The 22045-nt window shown below is 44.6% G+C and overlaps 1 protein-coding gene across 2 annotated transcripts in view; it reads left to right on the forward strand.

The window, feature by feature from the left end:
* Positions 1-22045, forward strand: part of LRP1 (LDL receptor related protein 1) — a 1410884-nt gene that overhangs the window by 696056 nt on the left and 692783 nt on the right. For both annotated transcript variants that reach the window (XM_069230782.1, XM_069230783.1), the window contains exons 42-43: positions 3864-4053; positions 21283-21487. In XM_069230782.1, coding sequence (XP_069086883.1) covers positions 3864-4053; positions 21283-21487 — 395 coding nt within the window. The remainder of the gene's footprint in view (positions 1-3863; positions 4054-21282; positions 21488-22045) is intronic.

Genomic DNA, 22045 nt, shown 5'->3' on the forward strand with positions numbered 1-22045 from the left:
GGCTGGGATTCATGTTGGGCTAATTCTGGGATAGCACTGGCTCCTGAAGATGGAACTTAAGTCAGTTGGCAGCGCTTTGTGTGGCAATTGCAGTATGTCTTGCAAGTTAGCATTAAGGACCTTTGGTAGAGATGAGCGCAGGTTACAGTACTGGAACGTTAATGACTGTTCCAAGTCAGGATTGAGGTGAATTGTCAGATACATTTGTGTCCGAGTTCTGCCCTGTTAGGGCGTTTTGAAGGTCCCGGGACTAGATAAGCAGAAGATACTGTAGTTCCCTCTGTTGAGATGCACTGATGGTGCTGCGTGTGACTCCTAATACAAGGAGCAGTTGCAGCGATAGTGGAAGATGGAGTGAGGAAACATTTGGATGGACCCCAGTGGCATAAGGAAACTTGAGGGGCGGGAGTGCTGCAAAGTACACCGAGGAGACCCCCCCTCCGGACGCAATCATGGGCTCTCCGGCCAGGGTACTGTGCTTAGGGGGCCGCTGGAGCTCGCCTCCCACACCGCTGGGGCCTTTGTTATGCCACTGGTGTAACCAGGAATTCTCATGTTCTCAGGAACTCGGGGAATTCCGTATTGACAATCTCTACAGGCCTGTCATAACTTATTTTTTCTCCCTAAAGATGGTACAACATCTTAGGGAGGCAGGAAAGTCACAGAATGCTTATTCACAGGATTTTGCCCCTGTGCGCTGTCATGGCATGTAGACACTCTTTTGTTGAGTCCACCTCTTCATGTAGCACTTCTGCAAGGCCTCCTATTGGTTTAGGTTTACAGATAGGGCAGGGAGCTCAGAAAGACTTATTGTGTGTGTCTATTGTCTCCCGTGTGTACCCCCTCTTTACTCCTCTTAATCTCATTTCTTTGCTTCTTCCTTAGCCTACAGTTGCTCATTGTGCACTTTGCTGGCTGGCGGCCCTGCTTGTGGCGTCTGCTTCTCCTTTCTCATGCTGTATCTTGGAATGGGTATTGGCATGCCTCATTTTTCAAGGCGGATCGCCAGTGTGCTCAATCACTAACAGTACTTTTCATTGTTACACTTTAGAGGACCAGGAGGGTAGTTTCTTTGTGAGGCCGGTGGCTCAAACAAAAGCAGGCATAGTGTCTTCGGTGGTTGTGTTGCCTTAAGGTAGCTCAGATTGTGGTAGCAAAGGAGGGGTTTTCAGGAGAAAACTTCCATACCCTCTTGGTTTCTTCAGTGCTGCAAGCACCTGTTGTAGGTATTGTGGACTTTTAGCCAAGCCCATCTCATGCCCATCACTTTAATTTACTCCTGGGCTTGCGTTTCAAAAATTGCTTGATGTCATTGTTAAATGCTTTACGCTTGTCCCACCTTGAGGCTGTTTTTGTCACAGCTTTCAGACTGCCCCTGTTACATGGATTATTGCATGATTGCTGATATACTTCAGCGTGGGTGAACAATTTTTTTTTCGTTTGTCTCTCCCTTTCATGCTGTATGGCGGCCATGGTGCTCACAACGTGAACAGGCAAAATAGCTTGAATTTGAGCGATGGTCTTAGAGCGCGGGTCACATTGTTTACAGGTACCTAATCAGTCATTTCTTTTGCCTCTATCCTTAAAACACTTGAAATTGGTAAATGCTTTACGTAAAACAGATATCCTCAAAGCGAAAACAGCTCTCCAGGCACAGCGGGAGAGCTGATAAAGCACTATTCATTGCACACTGGAAAATCGCCCCACAACACTTTGGAGGGCTTGACATTTGCAAAACATTTTTGCTCATAACTCAGCTTGTGGTGGTCGTAGGACAGTGGAACCACCACCAAAACGTTCCGCACAACACAACACAACTTTCGGTCTAGGTTATCCCTGGATCCCCACAACAGGATAGTGGGGCCCCCAAAATCATAACCCTGCCCACCATACAGTGTCTTAAGTTTTCTCATGGCTAGAACTTTTGTTTTACAGGTGGGAGAAGTTTAGTTTTAAAGGCCTTGTTTGTAATATTGCAGTAGGCCGGCTAGCCATGAAAACGCCCTTTAAGGGGCTAAGTATATGGTTACACTGCATTACTTTCTCCTGTGTTTTTTCATGGGGTTGTGCCCTCTAGGGCTAACAATATGGTTACATAACCATGTTTCCTACAAATGATATTTTTGTTATGGTGCCCTCTAGGGGCCGTTTTGAGCATTACAGTACAATGCCAAAAGTTTATTTCTGATAAAGGTTTATATGATAATTGTATATGTTTTAATAATCTCTCCTTATTACAATTATGACCATGATTCAGGCCAACTTAACATCCTTATTACTCTGACAGTTTGAACACTCTTGATATGTTTGGTTGATCCTTCTAGTCTATTTGTTCCCTGTGGCTGTCTTGTGTCTTTTTTTGGAGAATTGTGTTAGCCAGCCAGCAACTCTGATGGGGTGGGGTGGTGAAAGTGGTATTCTATTGGAATTAGCATGGCAGGTTTAAATTACGATGCTAAATGGCAACATTTTCCTTTTTTGCTGCAGATCGAGGAAGAAGGTAAATGGAAGTGCTTTAGTTATATGCAGGGCCACTGGAATTATATGGAAGGAAAGGATGACATTTGGAGGCAGGGTTGACCAATTTATGTGGCAAGAAAAGTCCAGTTATGAATTTACAATGCCAATAACTCTAACTTAAGCAAATGCGAGACCTGTTGCATTGCAAATGCTCATTTCAGTCCTGCTGAAGCGAATTCCAGCAAGTGCAGAAGAGTTTTGCATGTTTTTGTGTCCCCCTCCTTACTCTAAAATGACAGTGGGTAGAAAAGTATGTTTATCACTGATTCTGTTCTAGTTCCTTCAAGCGCCAGGAAATGTCCTTATCCTTTTACGTAAAGATTAATTTTGCTGTAGCTTTACTTTCATTTTATATCTCCAAACGTGTTTATATATATATATATATATATATATATATATATATATATATATATATATATATGAAATCTTTTCCAAGGTCATAGGAGTGGTGTGGGAAGAGTAGTTCGACCTCTTAAGGATGTGCAGCGACAGCAGGCTACTCCTAGCACCAGTGCTTTAAATGGAAAAATAGAAGTGCAGGTACTCTGTGCCAGAGTACCTGCTTGTTTCTGAGAAGTGCCGGTACTCTCCAATTAAAAGTATTACGTTTTTCTTGAGATATGCCAGTACTCTCCCTCGCAAAATAAAAAAGTGCCGGTACTAAGTACGGAGAGTGCCTGCCCATTTAAAGCACTGCCTAGCACACACTTGTACACTTTATCCTACAGTCAGAGTCCTTCTGGCTTACAGGAATAGGCATACTTGCAGAATTAGGGCACGGGGCAAAGCAACTATCCTTTTGAGTTACACGTTTCAACAAGAATAAGTCACTTCCCTATAACACTGACCATGCTGCTGGGTGATTGTGGGCTTTTGAGCTGATGTCATAGAAAGGACCGTTAAGTAGATAAACAGGTTTAGATATGTCCCTTTTTTCTGAGAATCCTGGCCAGAGAAGTGACAAGTTTGTCATTGTATGATGCATCTCATGCAGTATTATCAGTGGTACGTGTGGAGCCACCATTTTGTAGGAGTACCAATTCAACAGCGCAAGCCCTATCCAATATGTAACACTGGCACATATGTTTTTTTACAAACACATAAAGTCCCTCTTGATGTACTTGGGATCTTTGCTGCATCTTTTATTTTAATTTTTTTGGGAGTTAAAGTCCACAATAATGGCAACTTTAATCCACTTCAGGGTGTTCGTATTTTCAGTGGATAATCTTGAGTTATTATATATTGAGAGGCGAACCATCTATCACTGGGTCTGTAAATGATAAAAATATTTGTTAGTCTCGATAATGCCAGGTGACTAGATGATTTTCTTTCCTTGCAAACAGATGTGGGATCAGTGGAAGGGTTGGCGTACCACAGGGGCTGGGACACGCTCTACTGGACCAGCTACACAACCTCTACTATCACGCGGCACACTGTGGACCAGAGCCGCCAGGGAGCCTTCGAAAGGGACACCGTGGTTACCATGTCCGGAGACGACCACCCGCGGGCCTTCGTGTTGGACGAGTGTCAGAAGTAAGAGCAGCATGGGGTAATTGTAGAGTGAGGTGGTTTAACGCAGAGTGAGGGGGCTACTCATGTCCAGTCATGTTCTTTTACGGTGTAGTATAGATGCTTGCACGTCTGATACCCCCTGTTTCTGTAATGAAAACTTGTGCCCAAACGGCGCCTGTTCACTTCTTGACTGGAATATTCATTGCTGTTGCCCGTGCAGTGTCTGGGCTGTGCTCTTTGTACTTTGTATGTTGTATGCTTATCTACTTCTATGTTTATTATTACTGCAGGTGCTCCGAGGGAGGGTTTATGACAGTAAGGTGTTTCTGTGAGCTGAGCACTTTTGCTAGAATCTGATATGAACTGCAGATTACAGGCTTAGGAGAGGGTCGATTTAGCCTTCTATGGTTGACGAATTTAGTACCATTAATCTGGGTACTCTTAACTCCTAGTTGCTTACCACACTTAGAAGCAGCAGAAACTGTGATGTTGTTAAAACTAATGTATACGTTCCTGGTGAATTTGCTACACATGTTCAGTTTGTGTGGAGGTTTCACGACTGTTGCATACAATATATGTGTTCTAATTTTGAAAGAAGCTTGCACTACCACATGTGATGTACCATTTCTATGGTAGTGTCGCTGCCTCCAGTTTCTAAGTGCAGTGGAGGTGGGGTTGATGTATCTGCATGAGTTTTAGGTAGGGGCGGGGTCAAACAGTATCCTGTGACACAGGAAATAGTCGCCATGCTTACCATCCACGTGTCTCTGTAAGATTTTGTTACCGTCTCTACCAGACACTGAGCTCCTTCTTCATTAACATTAAAGAGAAACTATAACTTGAATATTTTTAATGATGAGTAAAAATGTTAATTTTTATTGGGTGGTGGCATAATAGTCTCTGAGTAATGTTATTGCGCATTAAGGACATAAATGGCTTTTCCTGGTGTATGATTAGGTTAATTTTTGCGTGTCAGTTGTACTAAAAGAGGGCATCTCTTAATAATTTGCTAGTAGGGTGAGTAAGTCCCAAGACTGCTCTATTAGTAATCATAAATCTCCTTTCACCTTTTGATGGCATAAGTAGGCTTGTTTTACTTGGCGAATCATATGGAGTGATCAGTATTTTTGAAGGTGCACCTGGACTTAACTTTTACCATTACCGTGAGACTTAACTTTTACCATTACCATGAAGCATCCCTCCTAATGAGATATTTTACACCTCCTTTTGCTTGGACAGTAATTATGAAGGGGGTTGGCGCACCCGGTGTTGTACAAATTCCATATTGCCAACAATTGTATAGCACATTTCTGCACTTTGTAAGGCACTTTAGAGCTGTCCTAGATCTGTGATTGCTTGATCAGACAGAAGGAGTAAGGTTCACTCTCATGCTGGAATGTTAAAACCTACTTTTGTTTTACCAATAAATGTGAAGAAGGGTTGCCCCTGCTTTTCCCTGGTCAGACATTAAGCATTTTTGCTTCCCCTGTGGTGGACTGCTTAGATCTGCTTTCGAATGTCCAGAGTGGTTAGTCACTGTGTATAAGCGTAACAGAAAAAGTGGCCAGGTATAAAGTCGCGCAGACCCTTACGTACCCTTCTTAAATCAAATGTACATTAAAATATGGTGCTCTCAGGAGGGTGAGGTGGCCAGCTTAAACCCTCATATAAGAAGCAAATTGCTTCTGAACACAATACCAAAACAATCTTCAGAGCAACCCAACGTTTATATTACACCAATCAGTCCTTGTGTTCTCAGTTAATCTTTTATCCATAGAGTTGATATTGGAAATCACAGTATCGCCTTGATTCTATTGATGCAGTTACCACAATTGTGTCCTTGGATACAGCAGTACAACAGCGTATGCACCACGTGTTTCGTCGTATGTGGTGTGTACACCTACAACTTCATCACTCTATGAATAAAAGATCCACTGAGAACACTTGGACTTGTTGATGTAATATAAACGTCGGGTTGTTCAGAGAAGTGTTTTGGCACGGTCTATAATGTTAGTCCTCCTGGTGGAATGCTTAGCGTTGCTTCTCAATAGTCCTTGTTAAGGTTGCATCTGATTGAATGTTCAGGGTTCATTTGGCTTAGCCTGTCATTTTAAAGAAATTTAGATCTCCTAGTGGAGTACTTGCCAGTTATTGTAAAGCCACTTTGCTGACATGCATACACTTAATTTTGTCATATACTGTGGAGGAGTGTTGTTCTTTATCTTTGTGTTCGTAATACTGCTTTTGCTTGGTCAGTACTGTAAAGAATGATTGACGTAATGCATCCCCTCTATGATTCTTTTAGTCTGCTTGGCTGGTCATTGTGATAGTTCTACTGGTGGAAAGTGTTTGCATTTATTTTGTTGTGGGTATTTATAGAACACAGTCCTAGACATAGTGGCTGGGTGGCACTGAAGGGAACAGACCTGTGACTCACATGTCGGGTTGCAGAGGCAGGAGGGCCCGGTAACACAGCAAATTAGGGCTAATGTTATTTTAAAGTGAAATAGTAGACCAGATAGGATGAGATGGATTAATTATTTTATGGGGGAATAAGTGTGACTTTTGCATCTTAGATTTTTTTGACATTTTCAAAATGTTCTCAACCCTAGTCGGAATTGCAGGCCATTCAGATACCTTTGGAGATATTCGTGATGTAGGCAGGATGTTTCCATGTGGAACGCCTTCTAGATCACACATTATAGCTTAAAGTGGATTTTCTATGAGAGGACCTAGTCAAGTTAATCCAAAGAGCTGTCTCTTCACATACTGTAATCAGAGGGATCTTCCTTTATCTTTGCATAAATTGAAGGCTTTATTATTGTAATACTTTTCCACTATATACTTACATTGTGACACCTTTACACAGCACAAAAATCTGTATATATACTTTTCAATTTTTACTAGAGTTCATTTAAAGCAGCTGTGAGTACAACATGCACATTTTCATTTACAAATTAACAATTTATCGCAGAATAAAGAGGAATCAAGAATTTTGTACATAGTAACCGACCCTGAATACTGCTGCTTATTAAATAGAAGGCTCACCTAACAGCATTGCACCACTGCCTAAGGAATGTTGCTTAAGCAACCTCCTTATGTAGCCTCCTGAAGGCACCTGTTCACGCTCAACTTCTTCAAATAGGACTAGACTGTACTTTGAAAGACTCCAAGCCTTTTCTTCACAATTTGTAGTTGAATGCCCACCAGTCACTTCTTGTTAAAATGCTACAGGTGACATGGTCTAAACAATTAATTTTTAGAGGTCTTCAGGACAGCAAATAATGCTAGTCTATTCCAGTTGTGAATCTCAGAGTATGCTATTACCCACCAGCAATACGTACTGTAGGCTAAAACCTTGACATGCATCTCGAAATATAATCCTCATCTTTGATAGTCGCAGCTTGATCAAGTTATAGTGAAAGCTGCACCGTGATTTACATCCTTGTAGGATGCCCATTTGAATTACAGCAATAAAGATCATCAGAAGTGATTCTGTATAGTGGCAGTCCGATTTGGTTGTGTGACTGGCATTAACAGTTGCCATGTTGACAGTAACTTGCCGATAATCAACTGAAAAGTAATGAAGTGCAGGATTAGTATCACATTTTAGTATAGTCCTCTGGAAAGCAGTGATGAGTGATTAAATAGGACTAAATGTGGTTATTTTAAAGTTTTTTTGTATACATTGCTGCCATACTGCACGTTTTTGTGATTTTACCTTCATGTTCACCAGAGTGCAGTGTTTACTGCATATTAATGCCGCTTCCATACCCCTTGTAATTACTAAATACCTGTAATGAGACTTGTGTTTTATTTGTAATCCCTTTCTAAATATTACAATGGCCCAACATTTTATAATACCTAACGTGTATAACAGAGTAAAAGATAATGCGATCTTAGTCATAAGGTTCTCTCATGACTAAGAAGTACACGTTGGAATATTTAGTCTGAAAATGATTGGGCTCTTTTACTCCTTGGCATTGTAGGAAGCTGGTCTGGTGTGTGGTGGATACCCAAGGTACTTACACCTTATACCAGGTCCAGTTATTCCCTGTTAGCGAAGTGTAGACAGTGTCTAGAAGCCAGGCTCTCTAGGGGTAGATGTGGATGAGCAGCCAAGGCTTATCTAGGAGACATGCAAAGCTCATGCAAAACCACTGTAGTCACACAGCACTTAAACACATGAAAGAGAACACTCAGTTGTACAAAAATAAAGGGGCTTTATTTTTGGAACACAATACCACAAATTACTAGAAGAGCAACCCTCCAATAGGAGGTAAGTAAAACACTAAATATATACATAGAAAAGTTTAGAAAACAGTGCAGCTAGCAATACCCAATAGTCACTGTAAGGAAATGCCTAACTTTTTGCCTTTGCTGATGCTAAGTTATGATTGAAAGTGTGCTGGGACCCTGCTAACCAGGCCCCAGTACCAGTGTTCTTTCCCTAAATTGTACCTTTGCTTCCACAATTGGCACAGCCCTGGCACCTAGATAAGTCACTTGTAACTGGTACCCCTGGTACCAAGGGCCCTGATGTCAGGGAAGGTCCCTAAAGGTTGCAGCATGTCTTAAGCCACCCTGGGGCCCCTCACTCAGCACATACACACTGCCTCACAGCTTGCGTGTGCTGGTGGGGAGAAAAGACTAAGTCGAGATGGCACTCCCCTCAGAGTGCCATGCCAACTGCACACTGCCTGTGGCATAGGTAAGTCACCCTTCTAGCAGGCCTTACAGCCCTAAGGCAGGGTGCACTATACCACAGGTTAGGTCATATGTGCAAGAGCACTATGCCCCTACAGTGTCTAAGCAAAACCTTAGACATTGTAAGTGCAGGGTAGTCATAAGAGTATATGTTCTGGGAGTTTGTCAAACACAAACTCCACAGTTCCATAATGGCTACACTGAAATCTAGGAAGTTTGGTATCAAACTTCTCAGCACAATAAATGCACACTGATGCCAGTGTGCAATTTATTGTAACATACATCCAGAAAGATGCCCCCTGAATACCAACCAGACTTCTAGTGTAGGCTGACCAGTTTCTGCCAGCCTGCCACACACCATACATGTTGCTGGCCACTTGGGAGAGTGCCTTTGTCACTCTGTGGCCAGGAACAAAGCCTGCACTGGGTGGAGGTGCTTCTTACCTCCCCCTGCAGGAACTGTAACACCTGGCGGTGAGCCTCAAAGGCCCACTCCTTTTGTTACTGCGCCCTAGGGCATCTCAGCTAGTGGAGATGCCTGCCCCTCCAGTCACTGCCCCCACTTTTGGCAGCAACGCTGGAGGAGATAATGAGAAAAACAAGGAGGAGTCACCCACCAGTCAGGACAGCCCCTAAGGTGTCCTGAGCTGAGATGACCCCTGCCTTTAGAAATCCTCCATCTTGAGTTTGGAGGATTCCCCCAATAGGATTAGAGATGTGCCCCCCCTCCCCACAGGGAGGAGGCACAAAGAGGATGTAGCCACCCTCAAGGATAGTAGCCATTGGCTTCTGCCCTCCCAGACCTAAACACACCCCTAAATTCAGTATTTAGTGGCACCCCAGAACCTAGGAAACTAGATTCCTGCAACCTGAAGAAACCAGGACGACTGCTTACCTACAAGCCTGCAGAGAAGGAAGAAGACGACAACTGCTTTGGTCCCAGCCCTATCGGCCTGTCTCCAACTCGAAAACCAACAATCGACGCATCCGACAGAGACCAGCGACCTCTGAAGCCTCAGAGGACTGCCCTGGACTAAAGGACCAAGAAACTCCTGTGAGCAGTGGCCCTGCTCAAAACCAGCTACTTCTTTGCAACAAAGAAGCAACTTCCAAAGACTGCACATTTCCCGCAGGAAGCGTGAGACTTCACACTGCACTCAACGCCCCCGGCTCGAGATTCAGAGAACAAACACCACAGGGAGGACTACCTGGCGACTGCGAGCCCATGAGTAGCCAGAGACGACCCCCCTGAGACCCTACAACGACGTCTGCAGAGAGAATCCGGAGGCTCCCCCTGACCACGACTGCCTGTAACAAGAGACCCGACGCCTGGAACCAGTACTGCACCCGCAGCCCCCAGGACCTGAAGGAAGCGAACCTCAGCACAGGAGTGACCCCCAGGCGACCCTCTGCCTAGCCCAGGTGGTGACTGTCCCGAGAAGCCCCCCTGTGCCTGCCTAGACCGCAAGAGTGACCCCCGGGTCCCTCCACTGAAATCAATACTAAACCCGATGCCTCCTTTGCACACTGCACCCAGCCGCCCCTGTGCCGCTGAGGGTGTGTTTTGTGTGCCCACTTGTCTACCTTCCCCCCCCCCCCTTTAGTGCTCTACAAAACCCCCTGGTCTGCCCCCCGAGGACGCAGGTACTTACCTGTTGGCAGTCTGGAACCAGAGCACCCCTGTTCTCCATAGGCGCCTGTGTGTTTTGGGCACCTCTTTGACCTCTGCACCTGACCGGCCCTGAGCTGCTGGTGTGGTAACTTTTGGGTTACCTTGAACCCCCAACGGTGGGCTGCCAATGACCCAGGACTGAGACTTGTAAGTGTTTTACTTACCTCCTAATCTAACCTTTACTTACCTCCCCCAGGAACTGTTGATTTTTGCACTGTGTCCACTTTGAAAATAGCTTATTGCTGTTTTTAGAAATAAATGACATTGCTTTTATTAAAAGTTCCTAAAGTATCTAAGTGAAGTTCCTTGCATTTAAAGTGTTTACTGCAAATCTTAAACCTGTGGTTCTTAAAATAAACTAAGAAAATATATTTTTCTAAATAAAAACCTATTGGCCTGGAGTAAGCCTTTGAGTGTGTGTTCCTCATTTATTGCCTGTGTGTGTACAACAAATGCTTAACACTACCCTCTGATAAGCCTACTGCTCGACCACACTACCACAAAATAGAACGTTAGAATTATCTAATTTTGCCACTATCTTACCTCGAAGGGGAACCCTTCGACTCTGCAGCTACACATGCCATCGAACATACTATTTCAAAGTAAGAAATAGTGTGCACAGATACACATGCTGTGCACAGTCCGCCGTCTGGTGTTGGGCTCAGAGTGTTACAAGTTGTTTTTCTTCGAAGAAGTCTTTTCGAGTCACGAGACCGAGGGACTCCTCCCCTTTCGGTTCCATTGCGCATGGGCGTCGACTCCATCTTAGATTGTTTTTTTTCCGCCATCGGGTTCGGACGTGTTCCTTTTCGCTCCGTGTTTCGGGTCGGAAAGTTAGTTAGAATCTCGGAAAAAATCGTCTGTATTGTTTCGTTCGGTATCGGGTTAGTTAGAACAAATCGACACCGAATCTTGAAGAGCTCCGGTGGCCCTTCGGGGTAATTTCGATCCCCCCGTCGGGGCCTGGTCGGCCCGACCGCGTGCAACTTCAAGACTGATGGAACGGACCCCGTTCCGCTTCTGTCCTAAATGCCATCACAAATATCCGTATACGGATCAGCATCTGGTCTGTAACTTGTGCCTGTCCCCGGAGCACAAGGAGGATACGTGTGAAGCCTGTCGAGCGTTTCGGTCGAGGAAGACGCTCAGAGACCGAAGAGCCAGAAGATTGCAAATGGCGTCCACACCGACAGGACAACATCGGTTCGAGGACGAAGAGGAAGCGTTCTCCGTCCAAGAGTCGGATTCGGGGGAATCCGACGCCGAAGACATAACAACCGTGAGTAAGACGTCGAAAATTAGGACTCACGAAAAGTCCACAAAAGCCCAGGGGACGCCACTGCCAACAGGCCATGGCTTAACCCAAAAACTAGGTGACCGAGCCAAGGCACCGAAAAAGGGCATGCTGGTGTCGAAGTCATCCGACTCCGGTCGTGATACCGCCACACAGCAACCTCGGAGCCGAGACACCGGCTCCAAGACAATTCGGCGCAGAGACAGCGGCACCGAAGATGTTCGGCACCGAGATACCACGCCGAAATCAAAGAAATCTTCTTCGGAGCCTAAAAAGCCTACCGAAAGGGTTTCGGTACCGAAAAAAGCCTCGGAACCGAAAATTAGTTCCTATACAGAGGAACAAGGACTAAACACCCAATTGCATAGATTTGGTGAAGAGCTTCAAACTGTAGAAACTGACTACACTCAAAGGAGGCTTCACATCCAGGAAAACACAGGGAAGATAACCACTCTTCCCCCAATCAGGATGAAAAGGAAACTTGTTTTCCAACAAGGGGACAAGCAACCACAAGCAAAGGTGGTAAAGAAAGTAACACCACCACCTTCTCCACCACAATCAACATATGCATCACCGGCGCAAACTCCACCACTAACGCACTCACCAGCTCATACCACAATGAGCCAGGATGATCCCAATGCATGGGACCTCTACGACGCCCCAGTGTCTGACAATAGTCCAGACTCATATCCAACTAAACCGTCACCACCTGAGGACAGTACATCATATGCACAGGTGGTCGCAAGGGCAGCCGAATTCCACAATGTCTCACTACATTCGGAACCTATTGAGGATGACTTTCTCTTTAACACCCTGTCCTCCACCCATAGCCAGTATCAAAGCCTTCCCATGCTCCCAGGAATGCTAAGGCACTCAAAACAAATATTTCAGGAGCCAGTTAAAGGCAGAGCCATAACTCCAAGGGTGGAGAAAAAATATAAGGCACCTCCCACAGACCCAATATTTATTACGACACAACTAACACCGGACTCCGTAGTTGTGGGGGCAGCTCGTAAAAGAGCCAACTCACAGACATCAGGTGACGCACCACCTCCAGACAAGGAGAGCCGCAAATTTGATGCAGCGGGAAAAAGAGTTGCAGCACAAGCAGCAAATAAGTGGCGTATCGCCAACTCGCAAGCACTCTTGGCAAGATACGACAGGGCTCATTGGGATGAAATGCAACATCTCATCGAACACCTTCCCAAGGAGTTCCAAAAAAGAGCGCAACAAGTGGTGGAAGAGGGACAAAGTATCTCGAACAATCAGATACGGTCTTCCATGGATGCAGCTGATACAGCTGCAAGGACAATAAACACTGCAGTTACAATATGGAGGCACGCTTGGCTGCGCACTTCTGGGTTCAAACCCGAAATCCAACAGGCTGTGCTCAATATGCCGTTTAATGAACAGCAATTGTTTGGGCCGGAGGTAGACACTGCCATTGAAAAACTAAAAAAGGACACCGATACAGCCAAAGCCATGGGCGCACTCTACTCCCCGCAGAGCAGAGGCACATTTCGGAAGACACCTTTTAGGGGAGGGTTTCGGGGTCAACCCACAGAAACCAACACTTCACAGACAAGACCACCTACCTACCAGGGTCAATATCAAAGGGGAGGTTTTCGGGGACAATATAGAGGAGGCCAATTCCCAAGAAGTCGGGGAAAATTTCAGGGTCCCAAAACCCCTCAAAATAAACAGTGACTCACAAGTCACACAACCCCACCACACAACACCAGTGGGGGGAAGACTAAGCCAATTCTACGAATCTTAGGAAGAAATAACAACAGACACTTGGGTCTTAGCAATTATCCAACATGGCTATTGCATAGAATTTCACAAATTCCCTCCAAACGTCCCACCGAAAACACACAATATGTCAAAACCGCATATAGATCTTCTAGGACTAGAAGTTCAAGCTTTACTACAAAAGGATGCAATAGAATTAGTACCAAGCCTACAGAAAAACACAGGAGTTTACTCACTGTATTTTCTAATACCAAAGAAGGACAAAACTCTGAGACCAATACTAGATCTCAGAACACTAAATACCTACATCAAATCAGACCACTTTCACATGGTCACATTACAAGACGTTATCCCACTGCTCAAACAGCAAGACTACATGACAACATTAGACCTAAAGGATGCGTATTTCCACATACCGATACATCCTTCCCACAGGAAATACCTAAGGTTTGTATTCAAAGGAATACATTACCAATTCAAAGTGTTGCCATTCGGAATAACAACTGCGCCAAGAGTCTTTACAAAATGCCTGGCAGTAGTAGCTGCACATATCAGAAGGCAGCAAATACACGTGTTCCCTTACTTAGACGACTGGTTAATCAAAACCAACACGCTAACAAGGTGTTCACGTCACACAAAGTATGTCATACAGACCCTTCACAAGCTGGGTTTCCCCATCAACTATGCAAAGTCACACCTTTTGCCGTGTCAAACACAGCAATACTTAGGAGCGACAATCAACACAACAGAAGGGATAGCCACTCCAAGTCCACAAAGGGTTCAAACATTTCACAAGGTGATACAGGCCATGTATCCAACACAAAAGATACAAGCAAAAATGGTATTAAAACTCCTAGGCATGATGTCTTCATGCATAGCCATTGTCCCAATCGCAAGATTGCACATGCGGCCCTTACAACAATGCCTAGCATCACAATGGTCACATGCACAGGGTCAACTTCTAGATCTGGTGTTGATAGACCACCAAACATACATCTCGCTTCTATGGTGGAACAGTACAAATTTAAACAAAGGGCGGCCTTTCCAAGACCCAGTGCCACAATACGTCATAACAACGGATGCTTCCATGACAGGGTGGGGAGCACACCTCAATCAACACAGCATCCAAGGACAATGGGACATGCATCAAAAGAAGTTTCACATAAATCACTTAGAACTGTTAGCAGTATTTCTAGCGTTGAAAGCATTTCAACCCATGATAACCCACAAATACATCCTTGTCAAAACAGACAACATGACAACAATGTATTATTTAAACAAACAGGGGGGGACACACTCGACACAGTTGTGTCTCCTAACACAAAAAATATGGCATTGGGCAATTCACAACCACATTCGCCTAATTGCACAATTTATTCCAGGGATCCAGAACCAGCTAGCAGACAATCTCTCTCGGGATCACCAACAAGTCCACGAATGGGAAATTCACCCCCAAATACTGAACACTTACTTTCAAATTTGGGGAACACCTCAAATAGATCTATTTGCAACAAAAGAAAACGCAAAATGCCAAAACTTCGCATCCAGGTTCCCACACCATCAATCCCAAGGCAATGCTCTATGGATGAATTGGTCAGGGATATTTGCATACGCTTTTCCCCCTCTCCCTCTCCTTCCATATCTAGTAAACAGATTGAGTCAAAACAAACTCAAACTCATACTAATAGCACCAACATGGGCAAGACAACCTTGGTATACAACACTACTAGACCTGTCAGTAGTACCTCATGTCAAGCTACCCAACAGACCAGATCTGTTAACACAACACAAACAACAGATCAGGCATCCAAACCCAGCATCGCTGAATCTAGCAATTTGGCTCCTGAAATCCTAGAATTTGGACACTTAGACCTCACACAAGAGTGTATAGAGGTCATAAAACAAGCTAGAAAACGTTCCACTAGACACTGCTATGCAAATAAATGGAAAAGATTTGTTTGTTACTGCCATAATAATCAAATCCAACCATTGCACGCATCTCCAAAAGATGTAGTAGGATATTTACTACATTTGCAAAAATCAAATCTAGCTTTCTCTTTCATAAAGATACATCTCACCGCAATATCTGCTTACCTGCAGATTACTCATTCCACTTCCCTATTTAGAATACCTGTCATTAAAGCTTTTATGGAAGGCCTAAAGAGAATTATACCCCCAAGGACACCACCTGTTCCTTCATGGAACCTCAACATTGTCTTAACAAGGCTCATGAGTCCACCTTTCGAACCCATGCATTCTTGTGAAATGCAATACTTAACGTGGAAAGTTGCATTTCTCATTGCCATCACATCTCTAAGAAGAGTGAGTGAGATTCAGGCATTTACCATTCAAGAACCATTTATTCAAATACACAAGAATAAGGTAGTTCTAAGAACAAATCCAAAATTCTTACCAAAGGTTATCTCACCGTTCCACTTAAATCAAACAGTAGAATTACCAGTGTTCTTCCCACAGCCAGATTCGGTAGCTGAAAGAGCACTACATACATTAGACATCAAGAGAGCACTAATGTACTACATTGACAGAACAAAACAAATTAGGAAGACAAAACAACTATTTATTGCCTTTCAAAAACCTCATACAGGAAATCCAATTTCAAAACAAGGCATTGCCAGGTGGATAGTTAAGTGTATTCAAGCCTGCTATCTTAAAGCAAAGAGAGAGCTGCCTATTACACCAAAGGCACACTCAACCAGAAAGAAAGGGGCTACCATGGCCTTTCTAGGAAATATTCCAATGAACGAAATATGTAAGGCAGCAACATGGTCTACGCCTCATACATTTACCAAGCACTACTGTGTAGATGTGTTAGCTGCACAACAAGCCACAGTAGGTCAGGCTGTATTAAGAACATTATTTCAAACTACTTCAACTCCTACATGCTGAACCACCGCTTTTGGGGAGATAACTGCTTACTAGTCTATGCACAGCATGTGTATCTGCAGCTACACATGCCATCGAACGGAAAATGTCACTTACCCAGTGTACATCTGTTTGTGGCATGAGTCGCTGCAGATTCACATGCGCCCACCCGCCTCCCCGGGAGCCTGTAGCCGTTTAGAAGTAGATCTTAAACAATTGTACATTTGTAAATATATTACTTTAACCTTTATTATGTACATACGTATTCATTCCATTGCATGGGCACTATGACTAACATACACAACTCCAACCTCACCCTCTGCGGGGAAAACAATCTAAGATGTAGTCGACGCCCATGCGCAATGGAACCGAAAGGGGAGGAGTCCCTCGGTCTCGTGACTCGAAAAGACTTCTTCGAAGAAAAACAACTTGTAACACTCCGAGCCCAACACCAGACGGCGGACTGTGCACAGCATGTGAATCTGCAGCGACTCATGCCACAAACAGATGTACACTGGGTAAGTGACATTTTCCATACAGAGACAACTTCCTACAGTGACCATAGGGGGAGCACAAACCATATACTAACAAAATGGGCTGCAAACTTGGTACCCCCACTTAGGTAAGTGCAGTGTGTAGGGGGAGCTAGGAGTACTAAAAAACCACAGAGGTAAGTAACAAAGTATCCCCAAGTGTTCAGGAAAGCAGGAGTAAATCACTGGAATTTCCCCCAAACCACCCAAAAGGAGGATAAAGTAGAAAAGACGCACAGACAAGACTGCAAGAAACCAGCAGTGGATTTCCAAAGAAAGAAGACCTGTGAAGAGAGGGGGACCAAGTCCAAGAGTCACAGTGGAGTCCAGGAGGAGTAGGAGCTACTACCCACCGAGCCGTTCTTGCAGGAGTTGGTCAATGGTGATGAAGAACAGGTCAGCACTGCAGCCCTGGAGCCGGAGAAGAGTTCCTTATGGATGCAGATGATGTCCCATGCTGGAGTGAAGATTGCAGATTGGTGTCTGTGCAGGAATTCCACTAACAAGCATTGGCAAAGGCAAATTTGCAGTTAGTGGAAAAGTGGTGCTGCTGGGGACCAGCAAGGCCCAGTAGTACTCAACCCTGGAGGGTTAGTCACAGGGGGACCCTCAGCATCGCAGGGAGCAGAGGCAGCACTCACAGGAGTCCCACAGTATGGGGGCACAGAAGTCACAGAAGTGGCCCACGCAGCACTACAGAAAAGTATCCTTGGCTGCATGACAACCTCACAGATGGTTGTGAGGATGTCGCAGGAAGGATTGCTGGGGACTGGAGCTGCAAGTTGCGTGACGATCCCTTGGAGGATATGCAAACAAGCCTTGGAAGCTGCAAGACATGGTGCACAGGGTTACTGTCCTTTGTGGGGAAAGCAAGGGCTTACCTCCACCAAAGCTGAACAGCTGGCAGGGAGGAACAAGAGGACTACTCCAGATCACCACCCGTGATGCAGGATCCACGCAGCTCAGGATAAGAGGAGATCCACGCAGCCGGTCGTTGTTGCAGCAGGTGGCTGCAGGTGCTTGGGGTGACTCCTTCACTCCAAGGGAGATTCCTTCTTCTTGTGTAGTCTGAAGAGTTGCCGTCTTCTGAGGATGCACGGCCGGGGAAATGTTGCAAAGCTGGCAGGAGCCGTGAAAACAAAGTTGCAGAAGAGTCTTCTTTGATTGCTGTGTTGTCAGTTCCTGGAGGGTCCAGTCACAGTGGCCAGAAGTTGAAGTGGAGGTTGCAGAGGAATCCTGCTGGAGTTTTGCAAGCTTAATCTGAGGACCCACCCAACAGAGAGACCCTAAATAGCCCTGAAAGAGGGATTGGTCACCTAACCAGGTAAGTACCTGGCCACTCAGATGCTCCCCCAAGTTCCCTGCCGACCTTGGAAACAAGATGGCAGCACCCAAGGACCCTCTGGAGGAGCTCTGAGTACTACCCGTGTGGTGGTGATGGACAGGGGAGTGGTCACTCCCCTTTTCATTGTCCAGTTTCGCGCCAGAGCAAGGACTGAGGGGTCCCTGAACCGGTGTGGACTGGTTTATGCATGGATGGCACCAAATGTGCCCTTCAAAGCATACCAGTGGCTTGGGGAGGCTACCCCTCCCAAGCCAGTTACACCTATTTACAAAGGGAGAGGGTGTTACCTCCCTCTCCCAAAGGAAATCCTTGGTTCTGCCTTCCTGGGCTTGATCAGATCAAGCAGCAGGAGAGCAGAAACCTGTCTGAGGGGTGGCAGCAGTTTGGGCTGCCTGGAAAACCCTGTAAGACTGGTGGTAGCTATGCTGGGGGTGTCATCTAAGGAGCCCACAAAGTGGATGGACTCATACTTCCAATACTTTGTATGGGGGTATGATTCCAACATGTTTGATACCAAACATGCCCAGGTTTGAAGTTACCATTATGTAGCTGGGCATAGGTAATGATATATGTCAAGTACACACACAAAATGGCATCCCCGCACTCACAAAGTCCAGGGAAATGGGCCTGGATATTGTGGGGGCACATCTACCCATGCACTGGTGTCCTCTCACACAGGTACCTGCACCCTGCCCTCTGGGCTGAGAGGGCCTACCATAGGGGTGACCTGTTGCAGTGACCTGTAGTGAAACCGGGTGCATGCACCCAGTTCAAGCAGACTGAAATGGCAGGCCTGCAGAACCCTTTGCATTGGCTCCTTATGGGTGGCAGAATAACTGCTGCAGCCCATAGGGATCCCTTGGTACCCCAACGCCCTGGGTACCTTGGTACCGTATACTAGGGGCTTACATGGGTGCACCAGTATGCCAAATATAGGGTGAAAAAAGGTTCTCGCAACCAAGTTTAAAAGTAGAGAGCATAATCACTGGGGTCCTGGTTAGCAAGATCCCAGTGAACACAGTCAAACACACTGACAAAGAAAAAAGTGGGGATAACCAAGCTAGAAAGAGGCTACTTTCCTCTAGACATGAGATATTTTTGTAATACTTGAAAAGGGAGTCAGTGCAGTTACTTTAATAGTGATGAGATGTGCATGGCTTTATCTTGGTTACCAGTTGAGTGGCTGCATGAAGCACAGTGCTGGGACGGCAAGATGCGTTCAGTGAAGATGGCTCGCAGGGCATTGTCCTTGTGAATGTGTGTACGGATGTGGGTGTGAACATTTGACCAGATGTTTTTTGGAAGACTTAATTTGGGCTACAGGCTCAGCTGTAACTTTGCGATCTGGTTTTTTTCTTTAAAAGGTCCTTAAAGGACTGGACTGAATTGAAGTCAGTGGCCATGGATTCGCCGCAAGGGAAGAAACCATGGAAGTTCATATAATAGAACCTTTTGCTAATTGTAGATTGGATTGTACCATCATTAAGAAGGATATCCAAAGGCTTGATTGGGTCATATTTATGGTAGACATCTAATTTTTAGAAATCTACGAGCATTATGTGATTTAATCCACATCACTTGTTTTGTGCAAAAGTTCAGATTTAACCAGGTTATATGGGTTATCTTTTTTCCAGGTCATTGAATGACAGTGCTAAGGTCCTGAGGATTTGGCACAAGGAGAAAAGCATCCCATATTCATGTAATTGAGGCTGCCTTAGATTTTGGGTTAAAGTGTATTGTCATTGGGGAGGCTGACCTCAGCCTTGGTTAGGTCATTGTTGTGGCTGACATCCAGTTTTCAATTAAATCCAGTTATGATCTGAGTTAATAAATGCCATTTGTTTATGGCATTTGAGGTTTAATTGAGCTTTGTTGAAGTATTCTTGAAGGCCAATGACTAGTTTCATGAAAAGTAGGCCTAGTGGTTCCCTATATAGATTACAGCGAAGGAAGTCTTTGGCAGACTTCTAGTGCTTGATAACTTTCTTTAAAGTTTGTTATTGCTTGTGGTAGGAACTCACTTTTTACCGCCAATTATGAACAAAAATATTTCCATTTAAATTGTGTCTTCATTAGCATATGCTTGCCTGGCCGTTGCTGAATGAGTGTATGGGGCATGCACATACAATCGCAAAGAGAGAGGTAGAGAAAAATTAGCCAAGCATATCCTCCTGTCAAACTGCGTGCATCACAAAAATGTACTTGGGTTGTGTATTGTCTACACTACAGTTATCTACAAAAAATCACTTGAAAGATTCAAACAAGAAATTAGAGAGGTCACCTCACTCACAACGTAACGCGGCATGCTTCATCCTCAGCAGCTTCCACACACCAGAGTAAGACCATGACACTCTGGTGGATTCAACCTAAGAGAGAATTTTGAAGATGTTTTAAAACTGGTTAGTAGCAGGGGTCTAGGTGAAACGTGCATAAAGTTACCTAAGGATGAACCCCAAAATGTCCTTTTTATTGGCAGGTACCCTTAATATGATTAAAATATGGTTTAAGAGTATGTATGGTGAAGTACAATGATTCACCTAGCCACAAAGGACCTGCCAACATGATCTGACCGATAATGAAGCCTGTATAGGTCAACAGTCTTCTTCAGGGCTCAGGAACTCCGTGCCTAGCTACTGCATACATTCCGTTCTTGGGTTGAGTCTGCCGGAGTTTCACTCTCTTACTCTGATGTGGGGAACCTGCAGAGGATGAAGCATGCCACCATAGGTTGTAGGTCGGGTGACCTCTTCAATCTCCAGTTGGAATTTTTCTAATAACATATAGCGAATTGTAGTGTAAACGATCTGCAATCCAAATGCCTTTTTGTGATAAATGCATTTGAAATGCAATTGCTTAGCTGGTCATTTCTGAGAAGAGTTATTGCTAAAAGTTGTTGAACTACTTGCATGGCTGATCAAGTGAAGAAGGGATCTCCTGCTATTGGGATTCTAAGCAAGGTTTTCTTGGTAGGTCATTGGGTAATAGTGGTTTCACAGGGTTCCCTTGATTTACCCCAGATAGCTAGACTTAATTCTTTCTTTGTCTTGGTGTTCCCAATCCACAGTTTGATGTTCTGGACCAATTGGAATGAGCAGCATCCCAGCATCATGAGGGCCACCCTCTCAGGAGGTAACGTGCTGATCATCATTGATAAAGACATCAGAACCCCGAATGGCCTTGCCATCGACCATAAAGCTGAGAAGATCTACTTTTCAGATGCCACCCTGGACAAGATTGAACGATGTGAATATGATGGGACACGGCGACATGTGAGTTTTTAGTGTTGCAGATATATATTATGTAAGCATACAAACTACAATTGTTCACTGTGCAGTCCTCATTATGTGCTTCTTGTGCCCATCACAGTCTTGTTTTTTGTAGTCCAGACTAAATTGAATTGCTTCAACCTCAAAACACTGTCATAACACCGTTCTTTACCATGTGATCTTCATTAATATTTATTAAAACACTAGACCTCCACCCATCTATAGGACTCCAGAACACTTCTAAAATGGAGGGAAACAATCTGTTAAAATGAACAAAGACACAATGACTGTGTTAAGGCAGAGGTTGCCTTTTGCTGTTACTTTCTAAGACAAATGTATATGAAAAATCGAATAAAACGATTCTAAATTAAAAAGCGCTGTAAAGCAGATGTAGTGGCAGTGCTGTGCAAATGGCTTTTTTATTTTCCCTCTTCTAAAAAGAAAAACATAAAATGGAAATGTTTCCACTGTCACATAGTCGCACTGAGAGGAATAGACGTGCTGTCAATTTGTTTGTTTATAGACTTCTATTGTGCGCTGAGGTGCATGGTGGTGATTCTA

The sequence above is a fragment of the Pleurodeles waltl genome, chromosome 4_2 (assembly GCF_031143425.1).
Source record: "Pleurodeles waltl isolate 20211129_DDA chromosome 4_2, aPleWal1.hap1.20221129, whole genome shotgun sequence".
NCBI classification, from domain to species: Eukaryota; Metazoa; Chordata; class Amphibia; order Caudata; family Salamandridae; genus Pleurodeles; species Pleurodeles waltl.